Raw genomic sequence first — 22898 nt, 5'->3', positions numbered from 1 at the left:
GAAATCGCACAAACACACAAGACTTACTTCAGCAGAGTGGTGCTCTTTTTGCTGAAAGGTCCAACAATTTCAAACAGGATCTCCAAAGCACCGCTTTTTCCCAGCGACACTGCGTTTACCGCTACGAGAAAACACAGCAAGCGAATGTCTTTCAATTCAGCATTGATGAACGCACCGGTATTCATTATCGAAAATTCCCGACAGAACACATCAAATGGGAACTTACAGTTGCTTGAATAGACCCGAAGAACCTGCAGACATGGCAACAACAGCTTGTAGTTCTGCAGGTTGTGCTTGGCCAGATTCAGAGTCACATTCAGAGCCCCATTCAGACGCGCTTTAACACCGAACTTCCTGTCTGAAGAGGAAATGATGTCACTGAAAATTTGTCCAATGCAGTTTTTGACATTGCAACCAATTACAAACTAATTTGCATAATATATTATGGCATTGAGTTGGTTTTTAAGAATACTATTTGATTGCATTTTGGTATTAGGCATGCACCAAAACCACATATTCTGGCCAAAAACTGAAACCGCTTTGTAATCATTATTTACCATTTAATTAAATTATAGAATTTTACCCAAGAATTTAACCCAATAACACAGGTTATACAAAAAAGAGCCACAACAACGACTACGTTTACTACTACTAATACTACTACAACTGATACTACTACAACACTGACTACTACTACAACTGATACTACTACAACAACATTTACCACTACTACTAGTGATACTACTACAACATCTACATCGACAACATCTGCTACTTCTGATACTACTACACCACCCTACTGAAAAAAACAGCTTAAACCAGCCTAGGCTGGTTGGCTGGTTTTAGCTGGTTGACCAGCCTGGTTTTAGAGGGGTTTTGGCCATTTCCAGGCTGGTTTCCAGCCATTTCCAGCCTGGTCTTATCTGGTCAGGCTGGAAAATGACTAGCTAAAACCAGCTTGACCACCTAGCCAGGCTGGGAGCCCAGCCAAAACCAGCTATGTTCAGCTTAAACCAGGCTGATCAAGCTGTTTTTTTGGGGTTTTTTTTGCAATGACAACTACTGCTACTGCAACATCTTCTTATTCTGATACTACAACACTAATGACATCTACTATTACTGATACTACAACTACTAATAATAATAATAATTTTGGAATATAGCCACAGCTTTGACTTAAGTACTGTATAATGTGACAAATAATACAGCATAGTAGTTAAAAAAAACTAAAGAAAATGTTTTTTATTGTCACAACTACTGCATTTGCTGGTTTTAATTTACAGTGGGGGTGTAACGGATCACAGATCACAACCCAATTTTAATTTACATGTGGATTAATCCAACATTTGAAGCAATCGCAGAGAGATGCCCTCGTGTCATTCAAATTGTTTATGTGAAAAAAATGCAGGCTTTCCTGTAAAATATAATGACGCAAGAAGTTGTGGAGGCACCTAGCCTTTTTATCAGGTTTTATTATGTTTGTTAAAACCAAAACTTCCAAGCATTACTGTTATTGTAATAAATTGACAGCAAATGACATTTGTCTCCTCCCCTTTTAGCCTGATCCAAAAAACGGTCTGATCCGTGACTCAAAAACCATAACATGATCTGATTTATCACACCACTAGTGAAAGCTAAAGTGAGCAATGATTTGTTGTACCTTTGGGTCCGACTTTGACGAGTAGTGAATGAATGTGAAGCATCAGTTCCTCATTGGCCGGAGGGTCTTTGCTGGAGCTCACCAGCAGCTGCAGCAGAATGGCTGTTCCTCCTTTAGACACAAACAGCCCAGTCCTGCGGCCTCCACCTATACCACAACACAGACAAAGAAAGATTAGGCTAGATTCTGACCTTCAGAAACACACTGTTCTGACTGAAGTGTCCTGATTGCAGCATTTCTCAGCCGATTCTGCGGTCACAAATGGACTTTTGTTTTTAACCAACAACAAAGAAAGCGATTACCAGTTCATCACACAAATAGCTCACCCAAAAATAAAATTTTTTTACCATAACTTGTTCAACTCTTATACGAGTTTCTTTCTTCTGTTGAACGCAAAAGAAGATATTTAGAAGAAAGCTGAAAACCTGTAACCATTGACTTCCATATAAGGAAAACAAATAAGTAAACAATTCTTGGTTCCACACAATCGAATTGTGGTACAACATAAAGGAGTTAAGTTAGCTTCTTGATTTTTACAAATTTAATTGGATTGAACAAAAAATAATTAAGTTGTCCTCCAAAAAACCCAAGAACTGTGCTGTTTCAGCTCCTTTTAAATAAGTAGCTTAAACAAACAGCAAACATAATGTTTTTGAGTGTACTATGGAAGTCAATGAATACAGGTTTTCAGCATTTTTCTAAATATCTTCAAAACATAGTTGGCATTTCTGTGTGGAGTTTGCATGCTCTCCCAATGTTCGAGTGGGTTTTCTCTGGGTGCTCCGGTTTCTCCCACAGTCCAAAAACATGCGCTATAGGTGAATTGGGTAAGCTAAATTGTCCATAGTGTAAGCATGTGAATGAGTGTGTGTTTCCCAGTACTGGGTTGCGGCTGGAAGGGCATCTGCTGCGTAAAACATATGCTGGATAAGTCCGCTGTGGCGACCCCTGATTAATAAAGGGACTAAGCCGAAAAAAACCTGCAACCATTAACTTCCTTAGAAATCTGTAACCATTGACTTCCATAATACTAACATTCTTCGAAATATCTTCTTTTGTGTTCAACAGGTTCAGGTTTGGAACCACTTGAGGGTGAATAAACGATGAGTACATTTTCATTTTGGGTGAACTGTACCTTTAAGAACACAGAAACTCACCAACAGTCAATAGTTCATTCAAAATCCCAAGGATGTTCAAGGTGGTCTGCAAATCCCGGGTGTTCTGTTCAAAAACCATCAAGTGGATTAGCAGCTATAAAGCACTCTGCTAATCAGACTCTGCTATGATAAAACAAGTGTGATTCATCGATGCATCAGTTGTGTGCGGCAGTACCTCGAGAGATGACAGAATGATCTCCATCCCACCAGAGCCTTTAGAGCCCACCTCCTTACGGGTCTTCTCTAAAACATGACAAAACAGACAGACTTTAACCTTCTAAACTCATCATTTACTTCCGCATTCTTTACATTTTCATGGTCTGTACTGACCCAGATACCCCCATAAGTGATTCCGTTCTCTTATCAGTTGAAATAGAATAACTTTTGCACAGATTATGATAGACATTTTTCAGTAACACTTTATATTAACTATACACTCTGAATCATTTATTAAGCATTAGCATATGGTGGTGAATTCATTATTTAAGCATTGACTCAACATTAATAAACGTTAGTAAGCAGATTATGACTGCAGCTAGAAATGCTCCATTCATGACCTATAACCATGTGCTTAATAATTGTTCTTTCATAAATTGTGACTGGTTGATTTTTCAATACTAAATTGAGTATTCCATTATTTACAAATCTTTTGTATTTAGGACTATTTGGAGGTTTTTAAGATCATTCAGAATGAGTTAGTAAAATGATTAATATATAACATTATATTAATATTATAATATATTATATTAATATTATATCATATATAATATATAATAATAATAATATACAATATTACATATAATATGGGGCAAAAGAACAGGACGTGTGTTTGGATACAACTACATTTTTTGGCCACACTTTTACACTATGAACAATATTATTATTGTTCGTTTATTCGTTTGCTGGGAATTAGAACTAAATTAGAAATAGTTTTGAAACAAATCTTTGCGCTTAAATATAATTAAATATGTAGGCTAATGGATGTCTTTAGTGGAGTGTGTACAACATCATTTCCTTATCCACGAAAGTAAAGGAGTAAAGAGTAAAAGTAAAGAGAAAGTAAAGAGGCCGAATGGAGGAAGCTCATTCTTTATCCTCGCGCTGCAGATGCTCTATTTAACCGTTTTCCCGCTAGTGAAGCGTTCAGTTTTTCCACTTACAAAGTCTGCCATGTAAATAGCAAATGCACCATGGTGTGATACAACTGACTCTTAAAGGGAATGAGAGATGAGACTCTGATTGGTTTACTGCACATCATGCTCAAAACACACGCATAACCAGGGCCAGACGGAACCTGCGGATGTTTTTTGCTTTTTCTGTGGAGAATTTTAGTAAAAATCTGCGAATATCTGCAGAATTATTTTTGGAGTATCATAACTAAAACCTTGATATGTGAAATAAAAAATAATACCTTTTTAACTTGTATTTAATGTTTAAAATGTAAATCCAATTAGATTCACTTTATTTGGTAAACAAAGCAAGACTCTCATAGAACAGATCTACTAAAAGACAGAAAATATTACTGTACAAACTACATTGTACATACATTTTCATATTAGTCAGTAATATTACTGTAATTCATTTAAAAAGTGAATAAATATAGATTTACACGCATTTACTCAAGTAAATAAACAGAATTAATGATGGGCTAAAATCTGCGGAAATCTGCGGAAAATCTGCAGAATTCTGCGCGCGCAGATTCCGTGTGGGCCTACCCATAACTCATTAAGAGAATAAGCACAACCCTAGACAATGCGCCAGGACGCAAACCATATTTTTCCATCCTCACAATAGCAAAAGTGGATTCGGACACACTCTTAATGCTTTTGCAGCATGCGCTTTAGACTTTGCGCCTAGATCGTTAAAATAATACCCATAGGCTCCCAAAGCTGGTGCTGGCCTAAAACTTTTGCGCAGTACAGTACAACACTAATCCTTTTGCCAAGAATTATTAGCCCCCCTTTGAATTTTTCTTTTTTAAATATTTCCCAAATGATGTTTAACCCTCTACCGCACGCATTATGATAAATCTATTTAAAAAATATTTAACTGTAACTTGAAGTTTTGTAAAAAAAAAAATAATAATTTTTAAGCTACTTTATGAAATGTTGCCATATGGCAACAACGTTCAACAGATCTAACTTAGAAGGAAATATTTAAATTAGAAATTTCTAATTAATAATTTTGATGTTTGAAATTATTTAATTGGTGTTGTATTATAACAATGAACTTTTAAATAACACCTTATACACACTTTCCAACAACTTCTATTCCAACAGCTGTCATTCATTCCAATCTTTTTTGCTGAATTTTATTAAAAACAAACCTAATATTGTATGTATGTATGTATGTATATATGTATATATGTATATATGTATATATATGTATGTATATATATATATATATATATATGTATGTATATATATGTATGTATATATATATATATGTATGTATATATATATATATATATATATATATATATATATATATATATATATATATATATATATATATATATATATATATATACATATATATATCATGTATACAACAGTGAATATAAATATTTTCTCCAGTAAATATTATAACAAATAAATAACAAGTCTAGTATATCCAGATGCATCAGAATAATGTAGCTACTAGCTAACAATGTTTATGCATATTATACTATATCCTATACTACGCCTGTCTTATCTGCCTCTGAGCTAACTTACCTGAACTGTCTCTATCAAATGTCCAGTCTGCATCTTTCTCATGCTCACTAAAACCCATCTCACCCTCACTTTCATCTGCAGGAAGAGCCAGTTCAGTCCTTTTCTTCTTTCACTTACAGTAGAACATGGTGGTGCTCGCTAATACACTGTTCCCTGTATTCATATCTATTCAAATGTAGCATTGCCATTAAAACTATATTTTATCCATAATGCAAAATCTCATTAACATACAATTAATCAACATTATATTACTAGCATTCATGTTGTTATTGTTACAACTTAAAAAAAAGTTCACACACTGAAAAGAGTGTTGCATGCAAAACTGTTGCAAACAATTTTTGTGTTGAATTTAAACAAACAAATTAAATTTAATAATGTTCAACTTAATTTGTTTGTTTAAATTCAGCCCAAATAAATTGTTTACAACCACTTAATGTAAACAAATTTAGTAAATCCAAGGAATCATCTTTGATTCATTTTTTTTCAGTGCAGCTGACCTTGCTAGCTAGCTAACCCATTGCAATATTGCACGTTCCACTGTTGCACAGTGTTGCCATTTGGTAACGCATACATTTAATCGATGTGCAAGAAACTAATTTGATTCAAAAAAGTTGAGTTGTGAATATGTCATCATAACTTACTTTTTTTTGTGGATCTGACATAATTTGATCCTTTGTTTTTATTGATGTTTACAATTGCATTCAGCAACTACTCACAATAAAACGTCAGTCTGTAAGAAATTGCGCTACAGAAAAACACAGCATGTCATGTGACTTAGCCTAAGCACATCATTGGCTACATTAAAATCTTCTCTTTCCAACAAAAAAAAATTAATGTTGTTCTTTAAGAAACAGTGGCAGGGAAATGAACATAAGTATCATGTTGCCATCATGTATGCCGTGCAGTAGAGGGTTAACAGAGCAAGGAAATTTTCACAGTATGTCTGATAATATTTTTTCTTCTGGAGAAAGTCTTATTTGTTTTATTTCGACTAGAATAAAAGCAGTTTTTAATTTTTTAAAAAACATTTTAAGGTCAAAATTATTAACCCCTTTAAGCTATTTATATGTTCAATTGTCTACAGAACAAACCATCGTTATATAATAACTTGCCTAATTACCCTAACCTGCCTAGTTAACCTAATTAACCTAGTTAAGCCTTTTAATGTCACTTTAATCTGTATGGAAGTGTCTTAAAAAAAATATCTAGTCAAATATTATTTACTGTCATCATGACAAAGATAAAATAAATCAGTTATTAGAGATGAGTTATTAAAACTATTATGTTTAGAAATGTGTTGTAAAAAATCTCCTCTCCCTTAAACAGAAATTGGGGGAAGAAATAAACAGGGTGGCTAATAATTCTGACTTCAACTGCATGTCGACAAGCGTTATTAATAAAGTAGAAAAGGACAAGAGAAGCATCAATCAACTCAACATGTCCTCAGTGACAGACCAAAACAAAAAGTCTAAAAATAAAAGCAACAAATTATATCTTAAAAACGTTTAAGACAAAGTCAAACACATCCGCCTGCAGGCTGTGATACTAGTAAAATCAACACCTCGTGAAAATGAAGGACTCTGGCCAGCATTAAATATCAGCTATGGTTACGATCCTTCTGAAATGACGCTCCACCATTAACAGCAAATGAACATGTTACTTATCTCAGCCCCGACATGTGCACACGCATAAATAAAAAGTGCTGTGCAAATCAGAAACTGGTGACACGGCCGAGAGTACACATGTCAGGCTGAGGCGGCACATGCCTTCAATCACAGCAGCTCCCCAGTGGACACGCAGTACCAGAAGAGACACTTAAGACTCGGGGGAAGGAAAAAAAAAAACTGAACGCATTTCAAAATGGATCCAAGTATAGACTATCAAGATTACTTTATGGTAAGAACCTGCTATTAAATGTCATACTACTTTATTGTCACATTAAATTTTTTGACAGTTAACAAGCATGTAAAATAATTCAATACTGACATTAATGCAACCTGAAGCTACGGATTAGCCTATGCTAACTAGCGTTGTAAAAAATTACTATTAGCTACAACAAAATTAAAACAGATTTTACTATAACAGAGGAAGACGACAATGTAAAATAAAAAGAGAATAATTACTGAATTATTTATTAATATATTTATCTATTTATTCAATTAAAATAATTCATTATATATTCAATTATTATTATAATATTCACAGTATTCTGACACTTGTTTAGAAAAATGCTGTTTGTTTTCGTAACCACATATACATTTATGTAAAATGACTAAATTTACTAATACTGTACCCCAAAAGTATCATAAAAATGATTTACGCACGCATAATTTACTTGGTCATGGTTCCTGATTTCTACCATTATATTTATAATGCACTATACGTATTTTAGAGATATCTACTGATTCATTTTTGCTGAATGTTAAAAGATTTGTTGGTACAGGTTCCATTTTTAATGCAAAATATTTCCAGACCTTCTTAATGCTAATGATAGTTAAAGTCACAATTAAAGGTAGTGTCTCTTAATATTGTTAATGATTGACCTGAGCTTATATGAATTATTAATAAACACTTTTATTTTTTATTAAGTAACATCATCATCAAAAACAGTAAAACATACTATAACTATTGCAATACATATGGTTAGTTTTGATTAACTGGCTGTAACTAATGGGAACTTATTGTAAAGCGCATCTGAAATTTCTGGCAAGATTATAAACAAACTAAAAGTTATGATTTAGCATAAAAACATTTCAGAAATGTTTCAAAACAAATATAAGATGTTTAAAATTACATAAATGATTGATTTATTTATAATTGGGGATGCAACACTTTTGCCTAGTTAAAATTTTTTTTTAAATTTATAAATAAAAAATAAATAAATAATAATAATAATAATAATAATAATAATAATAATAATAAATAAATTAAAAAAGAATTCTAGTAATAAAAAATAAATAATAATAATAAAAATAAATAAATAAATACAAAATAAATAAATAAAAATAAATAATAATAATAATAATAATAAAAAATTAATTAAAAAAAGAATTCTAGTAATAAAAAATAAACAATAATAATAAAATAAATACATAAATACAAAATAAATAAATAAAAATAAATAATAATAATAAAAATAATACAAATAAATAAATAAATAAATACAAAATAAAATAAATAAAAACAAGTTATAATAATAAAACTTATAATAATAAAAATAAATAAATAAATTATAATAATACAAATAAATAAATAAATACAAAATAAAATAAATAAAAACAAGTTATAATAATAAAACTTATAATAATAAAAATAAATAAATAAATTATAATAAATAAATAAATAAATAAATAAATAAATAAATAAATAAATAAATAAATAAATAAATAAATTTTAATGACCATTGCCTTTAAGAAGCTGCTAAACACAAATGGATTCCACATTTACTCTAAGTGTGTTTCAAAACGATCGTTTCGTGTGAACATGTGTCCATCTTAGTTCTTACCAGGGCTGCATGGGGGCCGATACACACTGCCGGTCCTCCTTCTGGCATAGCTTTTATAGTCCATTTTTATTCCTAACCCAAATCTTGCCCTCTATTATTCCTCTTCTAATAACTTGAACACACTCCAGCGCTTCATCCATAGCACTGATACGGTGGAAATGCTACACTGGAGTAATCATATTTCACACAGACACAGACTCCTCCCACTGTCCAGGTGCTGTCAGTCAAAACGTGCATATACACACACACACACACACACACACACACACACACACACACACACACACACACACACACACACACACACAAGCCAACAGCAGATCAATGACAGTCACCAGCAGGAGAGGATTTGAAAGAGAACTGAAAGGTTACAGCAGGGAGATAGAGAGGGAGAGAGAGAGAAAGAGAGAGAGAGAGAGAGAGAGAGAGAGAGAGAACGAGAGCAAAAGGGGTGACGTGGCAATATTCTTAGTGTGAGAGTAAGTTATTCTTATAAATAAAAAGAATAATTAATGAATATTTAATATAAATATCAAACGAAAAAAATTTAAATGAATAATTAAATATTTATGAATATTAAATAATTAAATAATAAGATAAATATCAAATAAATATATTAATAAAGGAATAAATAAATATTGAATGAATCTTTATTATAACATCAAATAAATAAACAAATAAATAAATAATAACTCATGAACATAATATAAATATCAAATGAAAATATTTTTAAAAGAATAAACATTTAATGAATATTAAATATAAATATTAAATAAATAAATGAATAAATAAATAATGAATATTAAATATGAATATCACATTAATAAATGAATACATGAATAAATAAATAATGAATATTAAATATGAATATCAAATGAATAAATTTATATATATATATATATATATATATATATATATATATATATATATATATATATATATATATATATATATATATATATATATATATATATATATATATATATATATAAATAAATAAATAAATAAATAAATATGAATATCAAATGAATACATGAATAAAGAAATAATGAATATCACATGAATCAATGAATACATGAATAAATAAATATGAATATCACATGAATAAATGAATACATGAATAAATAAATAATGAATATTAAATATGAACATCAAATAAATACATGAATACATACATAACGAATATTAAATATGAATATCAAATGAATAAATAAATAATGAATATCAAATGAATACATGAATACATAAATAACGGATATTAAATATAAAATATCAAATGAATACATGAATAAATAAATAATTAATATTAAATATAGAATATCAAATGAATAAATAAATAATGAATATTAAATATGAATATCAAATGAATAAATAAATAATGAATATCAAATGAATACATGAATACATAAATAACGGATATTAAATATAGAATATCAAATGAATACATGAATAAATAAATAATGAATATTAAATATAGAATATCAAATGAATACATGAATACATACATAACGAATATTAAATATAGAATATCCAATGAATACATGAACAAATAAATAATGAATATTAAATATAGAATATCAAATGAATACATGAATAAATAAATAAATAAATAACGAATATTAAATATGAATATCAAATGAATAAATTAATATATAAATAAAAAAATAATTAATAATAAATATGAATATCAAATGAATACATGAATAAATAAATAATGAATATTAAATATGAACATCAAATAAATACATACATAATGAATATTGAATATAGAATATCAAATGAATACATGAATACATACATAACGAATATTAAATATAGAATATCAAATGAATACATGAATAAATAAATAATGAATATTAAATATGAATATCAAATGAATAAATTAATATATAAATAAAAAATAAAAAATAACGATTATTAAATATGAATATCAAATGAATAAATTAATATATAAATAAAAAAATTAATAAATAACGAATATTAAATATGAATATCAAATGAATACATGAATAAATAAATAATGAATATTAAATATGAATATCAAATGTATAAATGAATAGATAAATAATTAATAATAATTATGAACATCAAATGAATAAATGAATATATGCATAAATAAATAATGAATATCAAACGAATAAATAATTAATAATAATTATGAACATCAAATGAATAAATGAATACAAGAATATATAAATAATGAATATCAAACGAATAAATGAATAAATAATGAATATTAAATATGAACATCAAATGAATAAAGAAATAAATAAAGAACAATTTATGAATATTTAATATAAATATCAAATTAAATGTATTTTTAAAAGAAAAAAACATTTAATGTGTATTAAATAGGAATATCAAATTAATAAGGAATATTAAATATGAATATCAAATAAATACATGAATAAATAAGTAATGAATATTAAGTATGAACAGATTTAATATAATATCATATGAATAAATAAATAAATAAATAAATAAAGAATAATACATGAATATTTAAAATATCAAATGATTTTTTAACAATAAACATTTGATGAATATTAAATATGAACATCAAATGAGTTAATTATTAAAATAATACATTAATAAATAAATAATAAATATTAAATATAAATAATATTTGAATAAAAAATAAATATTAATATTAAATATGAACATCAAATGATTAAATTATTAAAATAATACATTAATAAATAAATAATAAATATTAAATATAAATAGTAATTGAATAAAAAAGCAATATTAATATTAAATATGAACATCAAATGAATACATGAATAAATAAATAAACATTTAAGAATATAGATAAATAATTTTTTTTTTTTAATTTACATTGTAACAATGTCTAAGTTATATTTATTATTATTATTTGATTTATTTTTGCATAAAGTATTCATGTTTTTGTTTAATCATTTGACAGATCTATTCAGGTTTCATTTATTTATGTATTATATAATTGTTTATTATTCAAGTATTAAACTCCAGTAAAGCTCATTTGAATTGAAAATTTAATTAAGAGAGAGAGAGAGTTATAGACAGACAGACAGACAGACAGACATTTTGTTTAATTGTATGTATTTTTGTAAGAGCAAGGGGGGAGAAAGCGAGAGAGAGATGGAGAGAGAAAGAGAGAAGCGCAAGAGGGACGTGGGAACATTTCTATATTTTGTCTGAGTTGCTGACAGGATCATGTGTGGGTCAGTGAGCAGACAGTAGAGATATTACTCATATGCGGTGTACGGTTACGGGCAGTGAGGGTAAGGGGAAGAGCAGTCCAGTGCTGTCACATTTCACAGCTGATCGCCTCAGCATCTCCACATGCTTGAGATGAGAAAGATGAGTTTTAAGACTAGCAGTGCTATGACACATTCCCCTGGTCACCGCTGTTGTAACTGCTTGTGATTTGTTACACTGCGGCTTTGTGAACAATGCTCATTAAGGCAGAAGCAGTGGACCAATGGATCCTTTTCACAAGACTGTTATGATGCGTTTAATGGTCTTCAGCATCTTAAGTCCTTGAAAGTTTTTAATACTTATATATTTTTTTAAACGTATGAACATTTATGTGTATTTACATATGTATTATATTATCTCTATAGCATGAAATGCCATCACTCTACAGAGATTTCCCAGTATTTCTCTGTTGCAATCGGGATATCACAATAATTGACCCCCAAAAAGCCAAAGCAAACACTATCAGATTATAATTCTTCTTTCTTTCTTTTTACTGAACTAGTCAGATGGCTAACAAAAAAGTAACTCTGGGTTATGCAAAGAGTAGCCAACACAAAATACATACATTCCTGGGTCCTATCTCACACTCAATACACTACAATTACTATGGTATAAATACAGCACTACAACTTACAAAAGATCGAGATCGACTTAGAATGTCACTCATCAGATTTATAATGATTTGATCAGTTGTTGTTTGAAATTACGCTGAGTTTTTTGTCCTTTAAGGGCTTATTATGCGATCTCTGTCGCCATCTTGTGGCGGAACGTCAACTGTCTTTGCTTTGCTCAGTATGACAGGCTGAGGCATGCCGACGTACTGAATCTCCAAAATTATAAATATTTAAAATAGGCACTGTCCTCATAAATAAACTGCATAGCTGCAATCTAAACAACTACATTCTCCCCTGAAAAAGCCTCAAAAGTACATTATGTTGTCCAACAGCTGCAATATTTGTCAAACTGTAGTGAGCTTATTGATCTGCTGTCACTCTGTGTGGGCGGAGTAATACAGAAGGGTGAGAAGGATGTCCGAGTGCTGTTATTACGGGAATAGCACACGGCTATAAGTCAATCAGATTCGAGAACCAGACAAAACTGTGATACACAAACACATACGTAGAGAATACACACATATATATATACAGTTCAAGTCAGAATTATTAGCCCCCTTGAATTATTAGCCCCCTGTGTATTTTTTCCTCAATTTCTGTTTAACAGAGAGAAGATTTTTTTTCAACACATTTTCTAAACATAATAGTTTTAAAAACTCATTTCTAATAACTGATTTATTTTCTCTTTGCCATGATGACAGTAAATAATATTTGACTAGATATTTTTCAAGACACTTCTATACAGCTTAAAGGGACATTTAAAAGGCTTAACTGGGTTAATTAGGTTAACTAGGCAGGTTAGGGTAATTAGGCAAGGTATTGTATAACGATGGTTAGTTCTGTAGACAATCGAAAAAAAAATTATATTAATAATATTGACCTTAAAATGGTTCATAAAAAATTCAAACTCCTTTTATTCTAGCTGAAATAAAACAAACAAGTCATTTAAACTGGCATAAAACACCAAGTTAAAATTTGAATAACATTTTGTAAACTTTATTTCTGTATAAAAACATTGTTTTTATATAATAACTAGTGCTGGGCCGTTATTGGCGTTAATGGCTGCGTTAACGCGAGACTCTTATCGCGCGGTAAAAAAAATATCACCGTTAATCTATTCTCAAAGTTGGGTTGGGAGCTGGGTCTATTCTAGGCAAGCTATGATGACTTTCACCTTGATATTTTAGCGCGGATGTATACCTGACCGGTGAGCCGTCTCACAAACAAAGTGCCCTTCTGAATCAAAACCAGCAGGATGCCTGACTTTAGCTGCAGAATCGGCAGTTTCACTTTAACTCATGAATATTTCAGTCATGCCGTCGTGACAAACTGGGGTATTAGACGCAAATAAGGGGTAAGGACTGGTGAGAGTGTTATGGAATATAATAACGCTCGTTAAACGTAAAGAAAAAAAAACGTCCGCATTTCGCGGTGTGTGTGTGTGCATGTGTATGTGCATGTTTTGTGTGTGTGTGTGTGGTCCTTTACTGACAGCCGCCTGTGTCTTGGATCTTGTCTGAAAATATGGCAAATAGTCCTACATGACAGTAATAGTTGGATTGCAGTGTTTACTTCAGTAATGCCACTAATATCTGCACACTCCACATGTCTTAATTCCATTTCTGTTTAGTTCAGTTATGAGTTTAGTCGCATTAAGGTAATCAAAATTCTCTGTTTACATGGTAGACTCTTAATCAGAGTATTGTTTTAATCATATTAAAATCGTATTAAAGTATTGTTGCCCATGTAAACATGCTCAATGTTTGACACACCGTCAGGGCTCTGTGAACTTGGCATTGAGAAGCAGCTTTTTCTGTATGTATGTACATCAAAAGCAAGTATGAAATCGCTGTTTGGAGCTTATGTAGGGCTACAGTTCAACATTCATGTTTAACTGAATAAACAGTTAGTAAACACAAGTACATCTTATTGAACAATTTATTTTCATCACCAATTATCAGAGTAGAACAGTTTCTCAAGCAGTTGATGCATTTTGGAAACAGGAGATGAGCCCCTGGTCTAATGCGTCACCTGGCTCCAGAAACCCGTTCTCAAAGACTTATTATTTGGGTAGCACACATATTCTGAATGCCTTCGGCAGAATTCGAATGAGCCATTTTAATCTAGATTAATTTCAAAGTTAATCTAGATTAAAAAATTAATCTATGCCCACCTATAATAATAACACAAATATAATAACACACATGAGCATATGCTACAGGACAAATGTTTTAGAACAGTAAAAATGTAAATGTTTTTTTAAAGTCCCTTATCCTCTGATTTATTTGATCTAAAGTATAATAAAAACTTAAATATAAAATATTTTAACATTTAAAATAATTTCGATTTGAATATGCCTTAAAATGTAATTTATTGCTGTGATTTCAATATAGCATACAGAAAATGTTTCACGACTTTTGAGAAACGATATCAAATTCCATTGAGCATTGACTAAATTAGCGATTTAGTTCCTAAATAACCTAAAGAGAACTTGACAGATGGTAAAAACAAAGCCAAACACATTTATGTTGCACAAAAGTAGTGTGTGTTGTCAAACCTGGCCTTATTATTATTGTGTGATTGTGATGCGTGTTTCTATCAGGTCACCTTGAGTCTGAATGAGGTGAAGGATTTTGCCCGTGACTTGTCGGATGGCATCATTATCAGAGACTCTGGACTCCTCATTCAGTTTTTCCAGCTGACTCAGCAACATCAGCACCCGGGAAGCACTAGGAATACAGCAAACCATCAAAACATGCAATTTTCAAATAAACAGAATAGAGAATTCGATTATTAGAAGGATTAAGTTTATTACATTTATTTATTTATTAATATTTAATGCCATATCATCATTCATGGCAAAACCAATACTAAATATACAATATGTAACATGCAATCATATCGTTTTTTTAATAAACATTCATTGCACCAAATAACAACAACACTGAAGAGAGTCATATACAATCATTTAGTCTGATTGATGATAAACATTCTAATTCCTTCAGAAGACAAATACCTAATAAATGACTATTAAAGGCTCAGTTATATTCTAAACAATACATTATTTATATATTCTTTATTTACATTCTAAATAAATAAACAACTTTATTAAAATTCCCCATATTAAAATTTTTTAAATGGTATTAATAAAATGCTTACTAACATCTATTAATGTGAGCTAATGCTTAACAAATAATGAATTCACTATTTGCTAATGCTTAATAGATGATTCATAGAGTGCAGTTATTATAAAGTGTTACCATATATATATATATATTATTTTATTTTTATTATACAAATTTTAACTTCATGTTTAAAGTTGAATGAACTTTTGAAGAGCTTTGTGTTAATAGGAGTTTTAAGATTATTAAGATGAACTGTGTCCTGTAAAATATTTCCCGGGCCACCACTGTTGTACCTGCTGGTGATTTGTCGCACTGTGGCTGAGGCTTTAAAATGTTAAGGCAGAACAAATTTACATTGTGTCTTCAAAAACTTTGAAAGTCTACATAAAAATCACTACGTAAAAAAAAAAAAAAAAAAAAAAAATCACTAACCTTTTCTCTGCTGCCATTTTGGGTTTATTCATTTCTTGTCACATTCAGTTAGACATCACACTGACTGCTGAGGGAAAGAAAATGTAGAAAAGCATTTAGATAGAAAATCTAATCTAATTTATAGAGTATCAAGTCACACTAATGCATTAAATTCAATATACGCCAACACTTTGGCAGGCTACTTGCAACCCTAAACACATCCTACTGTACCTGTACTGTAGTGTACTCAACAGTACAAAACCAAAACTGCAGCAAAAACCAGAAAGGGAAACAAAAAATGAACATTTCCTCACCATTTACTCACACTCAAGTGGTTGGTTCTTTAAAGTAATAGAAATTACAGCCTATACTGCAAGTTTGGGCATTAAAAGTCTAGAGAACTTTTGCTATTGAAAGCTATTGAAGCCTACATACTGTAACAACACTTTGGGTAGTAAAATCTTCTCACCTATTTGATATTTTTGGACATTATAGCATTCCCTATTTAATTTTTAAGCATCAAATACAGAGTTGCCAACTTAATAATTTTGTGTACAAGTCTACCAGTCAAAAAACATACCAAACAGCCTACATAGAAAGCAGTCTTTCTGCCAATACAGACATTTTTCATGCATCAAACCCTCAGTAAAGTAGGCATTTCATTCAGAAAGATTGTGTAATGGGTTTGGATAGCGTTATTACAACCTAACAGACTCCTCCCCCTCACCATTTCTGTTTGCTGTCAAAACTGACAGCTGGAGGGGCGTGGTTAAGTATGTTAGCCACTCCCAATACCTCAGACAGATGTAATCTGAGGATTTAACTGAAAACAAATTGGAAGTGAATTTTCAGATTTGAATTAAAGATTACCAACAATTAATCTTTCGTAATGACAAGCACAGATGAATTGTTCACCACAAACTAGCAATGTGAGCTAACAAAACCAATACGGTTAGTTTGGATTTTGTGTGAACTTTAAGTAAAAGAATAGTTGACACAGACAGCATTTTTAAACATGAAACCCCACCAAGCTACCTACAAGGCAACATTCCTGGCTATTATAGCCTACACAGACTACATTTTTGAGCAAAATTCATAGAGAGAGCTAAAAAAATATACAGTATCTAGATTATCAGGGCCTACTTGAGAGCATAGAGAAAGCAAAATCTACTAAGCTTCAAATCTAGACCATATTTTGGCCATTATAGCCTTTCTGTCTATATAGACTCCATTGTCAAGCATCAAACCCTTGAACGCTTCCAATGTAAATAGTAATTTTGCATATCACAGTGAGTCTACTTGCCCACACAGAGAGCTACTGAAGGGCATTATAGCTTATATAGGCTGCATTTATTGCCATTATACCCAACATTTAAGGTGTGAAGGCCTGTTTGATAGATTGTTTTCAACTTCATCTCTACTGAGCTTACAATCTAGTTAATATTTTGGGAACAATAGCCTATCCATTATTTAAAAAATACATTTTTTTTAGGAAACAAATACAAGATAGCTCCCAAAATAAACAATATGTTTGTGTATAGGCTTTCGACCCACCTAGACAGCATTGTTTGACATGAAAGCCTACTGAGATGGCTTTGAGACAGCATAACTAGAACTGAGGTAAAGTTTGTTATAAGAATATACACACAATTGTTAAGTGACAACTTGTGACACTGTCCCTGTATTGTTATTGAGGTATAGTTGATTTTAAATTCGCACATTTGTTCAGTTGAGCAGTGACAACTTTTCAACACTGTCCCTATACTCTTAATGAGATAAAGTTGGTTTTATATTCGCACATTTGATCCTTCTCTAACAAAGGCAACTTGTGACACTCCCTATATTGTTAGTGAGGTTAAGCTGGTTTTATATTCGCACATTTATTCATATTTGTACAGTGACAACTTGTGACATTGTCCCTGTACTATTACTGAGGTAAAGTTGGCTTTATATATTAACACATTCATTCATTTTTAAACCGTGACAACATGTGACATGCTCCCTATACTGTTATTGAGGTAAAGTTGGTTTTATATTCGCTCATTCAATCATTTTTGAGCAGTGAAACCTCCTTACATGGTCCCAATATAGTTACTGAGGAAAAGTCGGTTCAATATTCGCATTTGTTTATTTTCTAACAATGACAACTTGTGACACGGTCCCTATATTGTTATTGAGGTAAAGTTGGTTTTATATTCGCACATTCAATCATTTTTGAGCAGTGAAAACTCCTTACATGGTCACAGTATCGTTACTGAGGTAAAGTCAATTTAATATTCGCACATTTGTTCATTTTTTAACAGTGACAACTTGTGACACGGTCCCTATACTGTTATTGAGGTAAAGTTGGTTTTATATTCGCTCATTCAATCATTTTTGAGCAGTGAAAACTCCTTACATGGTCACAATATCGTTACTGAGGAAACGTTGGTTCAATATTCGCATTTGTTTATTTTCTAACAGTGACAACTTGTGACACGGCCCCTATATTGTTATTGAGGTAAAGTTGGTTTTATATTCGCACATTCAATCATTTTTGAACAGTGACAACTTTATCGCATTATTATTATTATTATTATTATTATTATTATTATTATTATTATTATTGAGGTAAAGTTGGTTTAATATTCGCACATTTGTTTATTTTCTAACAGTGACAACTTGTGACACGGTCTCTATACTGTTATTGAGGTACGGTTAATTTTAAATTCGCACATTCATTCCTTTTTGAGCAGTGAAAACACCTTACATGGTCCCAATATTGTTATTGAGGTAAAGTTGGTTTTATATTCGCACATTCAATCATTTTTGAAAGTGACACTATCGCATTATTATTATTATTATTATTGAGGTAAAGTCGGTTTAATATTCGCACATATGTTCATTTTCTAACAGTGACAACTTGTGACACGGTCCCTATATTGTTACTGAGGTAAAGTTGGTTTTATATTCGCACATTCAATCATTTTTGAACAGTGACAACTTGTGACACTATCGCATTATTATTATTATTATTATTATTATTATTATTATTATTGAGGTAAAGTCGGCTTAATATTCGCACATTCGTTCATTTTCTAACAGTGATCAGTGGTCCCAATATCGTTACTGAGGAAACGTTGGTTCAATATTCGCATTTGTTCATTTTCTAACAGTGACCACTTGTGACATGGTCCCTATATTGTTATTGAGGTAAAGTTGGTTTTATACTCGCTCATTCAATCATTTTTTAACAGTGAAAACTCCTTACAAGGTTACAATATCGTTACTGAGGAAAAGTCGGTTTAATATTCGCACATTTGTTCATTTTCTAACAGTGAAAACTTGTCACACGGTCCCTATATTGTTATTGAGGTACGGTTAATTTTAAATTCGCACATTACTTCCTTTTTGAGCAGTGAAAACTCCTTACATGGTCCCAATATTGTTATTGAGGTAAAGTTGGTTTTATATTCGCTCATTCAATCATTTTTGAGCAGTGAAAACTCCTTACATGGTCACAATATCGTTACTGAGGAAAAGTCGGTTCAATATTCGCATTTGTTTATTTTCTAACAGTGACAACTTGTGACATGGTCCCTATATTGTTATTGAGGTAAAGTTGGTTTTATATACGCACATTCAATCATTTTTGAACAGTGACAACTTTATCGCATTATTATTATTATAATAATAATTATTATAATAATAATAATAATAATAATTATTATTATTATTAATACTATTAAGGTAAAGTTGGTTTAATATTCGCACATTTGTTTATTTTCTAACAGAAACATTCATTCCCTTTTGAGCAGTGAATACACCTTACATGGTCCCAATATTGTTATTGAGGTAAAGTTGGTTTTATATTCAGACATTTATTCATATTTGTACAGTGACAACTTGTGACATTGTCCCTGTACTGTTATTGAGGTAAAGTTGGCTTTATATATTAACACATTCACGCATCTTTAAACAGTGACAGCTTGCTACATGGTCCCTGTATTGTTAATGAGGTAAAGTTAGTTTAGTATTCGCACATTTGTTCATTTTTGAACTGCATTGACTTGTTGTAACACTGTCCGTATACTGTTATTGGGGTAAGATTTGTTTAATATTTGCACACTTGTTCATTTTCTAACAGAGACAACATGTGACACAGTCGATATATTGTTATTGAGGTAAAGTTAGTTTTAAATTCGCACATTTGTTTATTTTTGAACAGTGACTACTTGTGAGACGTTCCTTATATTGTTATTGAGATAAAATTGGTTTTATCATCTTGTCATCCTGAAAGTAGCGCTTCACTTTTTCCACATTTTTTATGTTACAGCCTTATTCCAAAATGGATTAAATTCATTTATTTGCTCAGAATTCTACACACAATACCCCATAATGATAATGTGAAGAAAGAGTTTTTTGAAATGGTTTCAAATTTATTACAAATAAAAAACCTGAAATCACATGTACATCAGTATTCACAGCCTTTGCAGTGAAGCTCTAAATTGAGCTCAGGTACATTCAGTTTCCACTGATCATTCTTGAGATGTTTCAGCAGCTTAATCAGAGTTCACCTTTGGTAAACTCAGTTGATTGGACATGATTTAAAAAGGCATACACCTGTCTATATAAGGTCCCAGGTTGACAGTGCATGTCAAAGCACAAATCAAGCATGAAGAAAAAGGAATTGTCTGTAGACCACAGAGACAGGATTGTTTTAAGGCACAAGGCTGGGGAAGGTTACAGAAAAATCTCTGATCAATAACCCGATGGTCACTCTGTCTGAGCTCCAGCGTTATTCTGTGGAGAGAGGAGAACCTTACAGAAGGACAACCATCTGTGCAGCAATCCACCAATCAGGCCTGTATGGTAGACTGACTAGACGGAAGACAATTCCCACCTTGAATTTGCCAAAAGGCATCTGAAGGACTCTCAGACCATAAGAAACTACATTTTTTGGTTTGATGAGACTAAAATTGAGCTCTTTGGAGTGAATGCCAGGCGTTACACGTTTGGAGAAAACCAGGCAGTGCTCATCACCAGGCTAATACCATCCCTACAGTGAAGCATGGTGGTGGCAGCATCATGCTGTGGGGATGTTTTTCAGCAGCAGGAACTGGAAGACTAGTCAGGATAGAGGGAAAGATGAATGCAGCAATGTACAGAGACTTCCTGAATGAAAACCTGCTTCAGAGTGCTCTTGACCTCAGACTGGGGCGACAGTACATCTTCCAGCAGGACAATGACCCAAAGCACACCGCCAAAATATCAATGGAGTGGCTTCACAACAACTCAGTGAATGTCCTCAAGTGGCCAAGCCAGAGCCCAGACCTAAATCCTATTGAACATCTCTGGAGAGATCAGAAAATGGCTGTACACCGTCGCTTCCCATCCAACCTGATAGAGCTTGAGAGGTACAGCAAAGAGGAATGGCCAAATATTCCTTAAGACAGGTGTACCAAGCTTGTGGCGTCATATTCAAAAAGACTTGAGGCTGTAATTGCTGCCAAAGGTGCATCAACAAAGTATTGAGCAAAGGCTGTAAATACTGATGTACATGATTATTCAGCTTTTTTATTTGTAATAAATTTGCTACAATTTTAAGAAATCTTTTTTCACATTGTCATTATGGGGTATTGTGTGTAGAATCTTGAGGAAATAAATGAATTTAATCCATTTTGGAATAAGGCTGCAACATAAAAAAATGTGGAAAAAGTGAAACGCTATGAATGCTTTCCAGATGCACTGTATCTTCGCACATTCGCTCATTTTCTACACAACTTGTGATAGTCCCAATATTATTATTGAGGTAAAGTTGGTTCTATATTAACACATTTGTTCATTTTTTAACAGTGAAAAAGTATATTTTACCTCGCTACTTTGAATATTCAGTCTAAATCACATGTAAGTATGATTTTAAAAACAACATTAGCACTATTTAACTGACTGTGCTAATTTTTGTACTTTGATAGTCTATTCTATATATTAGTATAATGTAGAGTGCATTTTTGGTCATTAACCCTAATTTATATAGTATGTAAATTATCAAGGCCTACTTGACAGCCTTTAGAGAAAGCTAAATCTACTGAGCTTCAAATCTCAATAATATTTGTGGGGCATAATAGCCCATCCATTAAAATAGACATTATTTTTAAGCATCAAACCTTAGAGAGCTGCCAAAGAAAACACTATATTTTGAGTATCAGAGGCTTTCTTTCCACACAGTCAGCATTTTTTGACATGATAACGAATTAAGATGACTGCCATTTTAGGACATTGGTCTCCCAAGCATGCTGTCTACGAAGGGAGCTCATTATGTGTTGAGCCACGGCCAGTGTGCATGTACAATTCAAATGAATATAAATGAAGTTGTCAGAAGAAGCAGGGCGTACATTACAGTCAGAAGCAGGTCAGAGAATGAGTAAATTAATTGCACTGTCATTATCAAATATCAAGTTGCTAAAAGGTCCAGTCATGGTCATGTCAGATC

General features: G+C 31.4%; 2 protein-coding genes across 4 annotated transcripts in view; both read right to left on the bottom strand.

Moving 5' to 3' along the window:
• The window catches only part of antxr1a (ANTXR cell adhesion molecule 1a), a 370977-nt gene that overhangs the window by 123188 nt on the left and 224891 nt on the right, over positions 1–22898 (bottom strand). The gene's annotated exons all lie outside the window — the stretch shown is intronic.
• Positions 1–22898, bottom strand: part of agtpbp1 (ATP/GTP binding carboxypeptidase 1) — a 57128-nt gene that overhangs the window by 33952 nt on the left and 278 nt on the right. Inside the window, exons 2-8 of one of the 3 annotated variants that reach the window (XM_056463042.1) lie at positions 16448–16514; positions 15498–15619; positions 2993–3060; positions 2818–2881; positions 1661–1807; positions 227–358; positions 28–121 (exon numbers count right to left, since the gene is read on the bottom strand). In XM_056463042.1, the coding sequence (XP_056319017.1) occupies positions 28–121; positions 227–358; positions 1661–1807; positions 2818–2881; positions 2993–3060; positions 15498–15619; positions 16448–16479 (659 nt within the window). In that variant the 5' untranslated portion in view covers positions 16480–16514. Of the gene's footprint in view, positions 1–27; positions 122–226; positions 359–1660; positions 1808–2817; positions 2882–2992; positions 3061–9036; positions 9295–15497; positions 15620–16447; positions 16515–22898 lie in introns of those variants that run through there. The other 2 variants (XM_056463043.1, XM_056463044.1) reach the window with 2 other exon arrangements.

This window comes from Danio aesculapii, chromosome 8 (genome assembly GCF_903798145.1).
Source record: "Danio aesculapii chromosome 8, fDanAes4.1, whole genome shotgun sequence".
NCBI classification, from domain to species: domain Eukaryota; kingdom Metazoa; phylum Chordata; class Actinopteri; order Cypriniformes; family Danionidae; genus Danio; species Danio aesculapii.
Note: the sequence above shows the minus strand (reverse complement) of the source record. Positions and strands in the feature narration are given on the sequence as shown.